The 7,500-nt window shown below is 44.3% G+C and overlaps 1 protein-coding gene across 2 annotated transcripts in view; it reads left to right on the top strand.

Annotated features, from left to right (window-relative positions):
* eng (endoglin) overlaps positions 1 to 7,500 on the top strand; it is a 111,479-nt gene that overhangs the window by 92,942 nt on the left and 11,037 nt on the right. Inside the window, exons 8-11 of one of the 2 annotated variants that reach the window (XM_063210523.1) lie at positions 406 to 613; positions 1,700 to 1,866; positions 2,656 to 2,889; positions 5,305 to 5,371. In XM_063210523.1, the coding sequence (XP_063066593.1) occupies positions 406 to 613; positions 1,700 to 1,866; positions 2,656 to 2,889; positions 5,305 to 5,371 (676 nt within the window). Of the gene's footprint in view, positions 1 to 405; positions 614 to 1,696; positions 1,867 to 2,655; positions 2,890 to 5,304; positions 5,372 to 7,500 lie in introns of both variants that reach the window. The other variant, XM_063210522.1, reaches the window with a different exon arrangement.

Genomic DNA, 7,500 nt, shown 5'->3' with positions numbered 1-7,500 from the left:
TGTTTTTGTTTTTACTTCTATTTTTACTTTTGGCTTACAGTATCTGCTCATTACCAAAGGACCTATATAACTGTTTCATTGTATGTCCTACTCCAACCCGGTATCACTTCTTTTTCTGAGCTTTATGGGCCTTTAATGGACTGGGCAATACCATAGAATACACCTGACGTGTCAATGGTCTAACTGAATTGCTCTGAATATGCACAGTTGGATATATGAATATATGCACACACACGCACATGCGCACATGCGCACGCGCACACGCACACGCACACGCACACGCACACGCACACGCACACACACACACACACACACACACACACACACACACACACACACACACACACACACACACACACTCACTCACACACACACATTGTAAAATTCTTCCTTTCCCTTTCCCAGAGCAACGGCCTGATGAAGGTGGCCATGTTTACGATCACGTTCCCAAGCATGCCAAACTCGATGACGATGAGGGACAACGCCAGGGATCTGCAGCTGGAGTCCATGAGCCAATTCAAAACCGACTCTTTCTCCAGCTACTCAGAGATCCACACCAAAGGCTCAACCATCCAGATTCTCATAGGGGAGGAGGTCAGCGTCGTGCCAGAAGGTAAAGCACCAGAGTCTTGAGAGTTTATTTATTTTGTAGCCTCTTACTGCAGATGGGGCCCGTCGGCGGCCCGTCATAACACTCAACTACAACAGCAACAACACTGCCCTGACATTGCAGAGAGTCTTAGTTAACCAATTAAGAGTTCTGTGCTAAGGGGTAAAAACTAAGGGGTAAAATAACCAGTGTACAAATTGCGTAAACATTATCCCTGTATATAGCAAGGAGAAATAGTATAGAATAGTATAGAAATAGAAATATCTGTACCAGGTGGCGGCAGTACATATGTTATGCCTGCAATTAAAGCAAAAAATAAGATGAATAAGATAAAGACAAAAATATGCAGGAATATCACCAAGATCTGTCAGTAGAACAGGATTGTAAAAGATTGGTCCTTTGGATGCTACCCAGGATATGCAATGTAAACCCAGAGACAAAGGGCACCAGATTTTATTGACCTTTCGCCTTAGTACAGTCATAGTAAAGTGGTGGCATAGTATCTATTTTATTTATTGTGTCATTGTGTCATCTACAGCAGGGATGGGCAACTGGAGGCCAGGGGGCCGCATGCGGCCCGCCTCCTCACTCAGTGTGGCCCATAGATAAAAATATATTTTTAAAAATCATGACCAGATTTAAAAAAAATAATAACTTAATCTGTTGCAATTATACTTTTGGCCAATAGAGTGCAGTTCTACTCCTTCCAAACCATATGGTCAGTCATTGAGCAACCAACTGCACCTCAAACTCCGAAAGTACAGTCCTTCTCTTTTCTTTATCCTTTTTAAAATCATTTTATTGTCCTCCATTATATGTTACATTTGTCCTTATTTCTAAGCTTTGAGAATGTAAAAAAAAAGACAAAAAAAAAACTGCAGAAAAAAACGGAATAAATTAGAAGAAAAGGTGGTGGTTTGGGTTTAAAAAACAAAAAACAAACAAAAAAAACCTCCAAAAGCTGCATTCAGATCCGTGGTTATTTGGCCCTCCGATGGTGGCAATGAAAACCGTGTCCCTCCTCGTCATAAAAGTTGCCCATCCCTGATCTACGGTATGGGTTGATGCTCATTACTTTGTCCACAGCAGATGTGGTGGACGTGGAACCAACACCCGTGCTGGAGCCTGATTCGACGACCTACTCCGAGGCATCAGCAACGATCCCCCTGCAGATTGACCTGTACCCCTCGCCGGAGTACAGGAACGCCCTGAGTCCCAACACTCCACTGAAGACGGACAAGCGGACTTACGCAGAGGTGCTTACATTAACAAACATTACATTACGTCACATTACATTACACTTAGCTACCGCTTTTATCCAATCGACTTTCGGTTATTATGAGTACAGTGTATTGGTTACAGTTCCTGGAGCAGTGTGGGGTTAGGTGCCTTGCCCAAGGGCACCTCAGCCTTGGAGTGAGAACCATGGAGTGCTCATACACGAATACATACGCTCTTAAACCATTGTCATTACCATACTTGAGACCTTAAACACACACACGCACACACTCTGACTATCCAGAACATTGCACAGTAACAGACTAATTATGTTTGAAGTTAAAATAAAGTTGTAAAATAATACCAATATTTATAAGAATGAAAACATATTTTGGTGTGTGTGTGTGTGTGTGTGTGTGTGTGTGTGTGTGTGTGTGTGTGTGTGTGTGTGTGTGTGTGTGTGTGTGTGTGTGTGTGTGTGTGTTTGTGTGTGTGTGTTTTGCTTATCCTTGAATGTTGAGTGCTACAGCAGTAAGAGGACTGGTGTGTAGATTCAAGATTCAAGCATTTATTGTCATTATCAAAAAGGCAACGAAATTGTGTTTGGGGTACAATACTTAGTAGCATCAGGTTTTCAAGTAAAGTGCAATAAGAGGTAAAAGTGACACCAGTGTTTGACCCCCCCAGCCACAATCCAATGTAACATCCAATATCTGTCAACCTGTCAAATACCTTTTCCAGAATATTTTGATCTTGTACTCCTTGCTTGTCTCTTGGATCCAAATAAAAGTAATCATTCAAATATACTGTACCTGTCCCCCCTCCAGATCGTGGGTGAGATGGCAGGCGGTGTGCACATCCCCTCCAGAGTGACAGAGTGTGCGCTGCACTCCCGGGACGTGCCGGGTCTGAGCCGGGAGCTGCCCTTCCGGCCCGAGCCGTGTCCCCCCGCCGGCTGCCTGCACCGCACGCGCATCAGCTTCTCCCTGGAGCCGGTGCACGACCTGGCCTCCAGCAGCTGGGAGCTGGACTGTGACATACACTTCTGCACAAGCGCTAAGGTAATTGGGATGGAGCTATGGCCAGATAGACAGACACAGACAGACAGAGACAGACAGACAGACAGACAGACAGACAGACAGACAGACAGACATGGAAGCTAGCAGCTGAGAATGGATGGATGACTGGATGGATGGATGGATGGATGGATGGATGGATGGATGGATGGATGGATGGATGGATGGATGGGTAGACAGAAAAAAAACCCGGACCTGACCTCATTTGGAAATCTGGGATTAAGTGCCAAAATCAATATATATATATATTTGTATAAATGGAGTGATCTTGCGGGCTAAATTAGTCTCACAGACATGATGACACGGAGTCTGAGGGATGAAAATAGGTGATTGGGTTTATGGTGAGTGAGTAATTATTGGAATTAGCGTGAAATCAGTGGAGTGAGTCAGTGATTGAGTATGAAAGATAACCACCACACTGCCAAGTCCCAATTTTTAGAATGAGACTCATGTAACATGTGAGGTGCCAATGGCTCCAGTGAGATTGTGTTGACAAAAGATGAACTATTTAACTATCTCAATGGTTGAAATTAGTGGTGTCAACAATAATCGATTCGGCAATGCATCACAATGCGGTGCAGGACAATTCAATAATCGAATTGGGCATTGCCATAAGCGATGCGGCATATTTTTTAAAATTTCAATTACTTCTGTCGATATTTCTGGAGCAAATGAACGTTTAATTATATTAAAGCACTTCAAAGCATTGAAAACGGCAAGACTGTTGCAGAAAACAGCCAATAAAATGTTGTTCAATATCTGACTGCTTATATTGCCTCATGACTGATGAAAAATGTGCCTTTGCTTTCAGAAGAAAACGTAATGCATTGCAAGGCATCGTAGAATCGAATTGAATCGATTCGTATCAAATCGTTGCCTCCAGAATCGTAATCGAATCGAATCGTGAGGGTAGTGCCAATGCACACCACTAGTTGAAATCTTGAAATGTCTATCTGGTTTCAGCAGTAGTATGCATCCATCTGTTCACCACCCACATCACAGTCGAGCTGCAGAAGGTTTTTCCCCCTGTAAGGCTCTAGCTTTTCTAACAGAAGGCGTAAGAGCAAAGGTGTCAAAACTAGAAATAAAAAAAGTAAAGTCATGGTTTAAGTACAACAGCTGAAGGTATTACATAGCTGTTAAACCATTTACTCCATCGTACCTAATGAGATAGATAGCCTGTGTTGTTGTTGAAAATCACTGAAAACCTAACAAGAGCCCAGCACAAACTTGATACAGTCAGTGCAGAGTCAGCTGATTGTAAGACAAGTATACACAGGTCTTCTGGTTACTCAGATAAGTTAAATAAGTTGCACTGTGAGGAAGGACGGTTAGTCCGAAAAGTTGCGCCATTAAATTTTGGGAGCATCAAACAGTGTTGCAGACCTTTATTTTCCTTTTACCCAGATAAGTTACCCATATTGGAGAGAAACAGTTTCTTTTTTTATTTTCTTTTTACTTTTGACACTTCTACTTATATCAAGAGTGATCTGGGCTGTGTGTTGTTGTACATTCCTTTTTACGCATCACCTGCCTCCATTCAAGGTATGTGGGAGACCTAGGCCAAGAGTGATTTGGGGCCTCTTTTTTCTCTTCAATGTATTGGGGAGAGGCCGTCTCATGAACGATTTTGATAGTTGGATCATGGAGGTGTTGCCACACTCACAAAGTTGTCATTGCTATTGAAAACGGCAAGTTCAAGTACAAGTACATACTGTAACCAGTCATTCACTGGGACCCCCATTTCAGCTTGGGGCCCTAGGCAATTTTCTAGTTGCTTGCCTGGTTGTGACAGACCTGCTTGCCTCCTCTTCTCTTCTCCGCACTGACTCAGACCCTCTACAGAGAGAGCCTTAATCTCTGTGCTTTGACCCCTCTGTGCAGTGGGAAAACCTCTGCCACACATATCTCTGTAGTGTAACACTGCTAGGGATCCCAGGCCTAAATCAGTGGCCTAAGGTTAAGCATTTGGTCTCGGGATCAGAGGGCTGGGGGAGTTTTGTTCCTGGAATAGAGAAAGCTAGATCTTCAGCATTGAAAAATACTACCCAGTCAAGCTTTTTGTAGATTTGGTACAATAGTGATGGTCTTTTTTCTTTGGTGTAATAGGATGAAGATAGAATTTAGCATTTCAAGCTCAAGTGTAATTTTAAAAGAGGTGACATTTTTTGTGGTGTGTTTAACAAAAACTAGCTATCCAGCTGGCTCTACATAATTCACTAAGAAACACCAAACATTTACATGTATCCGTTTTGGTATAAAACCGCTTTTTGAAATCCAAATGAATTCAAGAACATTGTACAATCTTGGGTGTTCTAGAGCAGTCAGTGACACCTAATATGAGAACTATGATCTGAAAAAATACTCTCCCTTGTGTGTGTGTGTTTTGTTTTTAAACAGGAATGCTTCCCAGGAGGAACGAGAGCAAAGAGAAACCTTGAAGTTATTCGGACCAAGCCATTTCCAGGTAAGTACTTTACAGTAGATGTTTTTTTAAGGGCATTTTCACACCTAGTCCTCTTTATGTGAACCGAACTCATTCCTCTTTAAGTGGACCATAAAGGGAACCGACTGCAAAAGGACTCAGTTCTGCTTTTGTTCATATTGTGAGTGTAATACAAAAAGAACCGGCTAATCTTTCTGGTCCAATTAGGATTTAATGTTGTGTCAGTCCTCTTTTTGATCACACCAGCTCCTCTAGAGCCCTCCTTAAGTGATTACACCTAGTCACAAGTGTAACCTGTCAGAACTCACAAGTGAACTGTACTGAGTGCACATCAATAAAGGTCTCAGTCCGGTTCACTTCCAAGGGGTCTGGGTACACTTTGAAGCGTTCACATATGCACTGAAAATGCTGAGACACAGGTCCGAGTTCACTTAAATGGCTGAAAGGGACCAGGTGTGAAAACCCTATAAGGCACAAAAAGCAAAGGGTACACCTCTGTATTAGTTTATAATAATCTCTTTGGTCTGCTATCAGACAAAACCTCATATCGGCTGTGTTAGAGAGGACATCTATATTATATAGAAGTTAAATTTGTGGTTTGTTTTGAGTTTTGAGCAATTGCAATATTTTTCAGCTTCATTATTATGTGGCGGGGAAATAGTTCGAAATAGTTTACAGTGTGAATAGAAGAAAGTGAAATAACGTGAAGTACAGTATGTCAGATTTTCAGACCATAAAGAGAAATAATAATACAAGCAAAAACTCATTCACAAAAAAAACACTCCTCTTATCATGGGCACACTGACAGAAAACAATAGGCCTGACAGCATTATCATACCGGTTTCCGAGCAAAGCCCTGAGTCACTAGCAAACGGCTCCTTCTGGAATATTCCGCTTTGCATCGCCTCGGCAACAGGTTATGGGTCCGCCTCCAGATCGCACTCACTCGCCTGTGGCTTTGAGCGTAACCATGGCGATGAAGTCAGGATGTCAGCTGAGGCGGTGTGTGTGTGTGTGCGGCGCGTGCCTGTGTGTGTGTGTGTGTGTGTGTGTGTGTGTGTGTGTGTGTGTGTGTGTGTGTGTGTGTATGCCGGCTTATGTCTGGGTGCGGTGGTGTAGTGTGGATTTTGTGGAAAGACAGGACAGCATGGGCGGGTGTCAGTTGGGCGGTTGGATGGTGTGTGTGTGTGTGTGTGTGTGTGCGTGTGTGTGTGTGTGTGTGTGTGTGTGTGTGTGTGTGTGTGTGTGTGTGTGTGTGTGTGTGTGTGTGTGTGTGTGTGTGTGTGTGTGTCGGAGAGGGTAGGATAGGGGTGGTGAGGGGTTGGACGGTCAACGCTGAGGAAGGCCTGCAGGCTGACCTTGTGGCCACAATCAGAAATAACGAGCCTGCTGGGAATGATTGTGTCGGCGGTCTGGGCGTGTGGCGCGGTGGTGGAGGGGGGCCGGGGGGCTGTCAGGAGGGAGGGCGTCCAAACACGTGGGGGGGCCCGGCCGCTGGTGCTATTGTCCTATTGAGCCTACACAAAGAGGGGAAGGTGCTCATCTGATCTTCAAAGACACAGATCATCATCGTTGTCGTCGGCGGCAGCAGCCAAGGCAGGCATTCAGGCGGCCAGGCGTTCAGGCAGATGAGCCCGGAACAAGACGCATGCACACACACAGAGACACATTCCTCACCTCTCCTCCTCCACTCCTCCTCTCCTCTCCTCCTCTCCTCTCCTCCTCTCTTCCTCACCTCCTCTCCTCTACAATACTACTCCTCATCCTGTGTGTGTGTGTGTGTGTGTGTGTGTGTGTGTGTGTGTGTGTGTGTGTGTGTGTGTGTGTGTGTGTGTGTGTGTGTGTGTGCGCGCGCGTGTGTATGTGTGCGTGTGCGTGTGTGCATGTGTGTGCGTGTGTATGTGTGTCCTCCCACTTGTCGTTTGCCAGCAGGAAGCACGGTTATTGCTCATCTGCACATGTTCATGAAAAACAAAAAGTGAAAAAAACAAAAAACGAAAGCATGCAAAATAGAGAGGTCATGTTTTTGCCATGCACAAACAAATTCCTTACTTGGCCAAGGAGTTATTTTTTCCTTTTTAAAGAGGACACGCTCCCTCCCTCTCTCTCTCTCTCTCTCTCTCTCTCTCTCTCTCTCTCTCTCTCTCTCT

This window comes from Engraulis encrasicolus, chromosome 11 (genome assembly GCF_034702125.1).
Source record: "Engraulis encrasicolus isolate BLACKSEA-1 chromosome 11, IST_EnEncr_1.0, whole genome shotgun sequence".
NCBI lineage: Eukaryota > Metazoa > Chordata > Actinopteri > Clupeiformes > Engraulidae > Engraulis > Engraulis encrasicolus.
The sequence above is the reverse complement of the archived record's forward strand: the minus strand, read 5'-3'. Positions and strand labels throughout refer to the sequence as shown.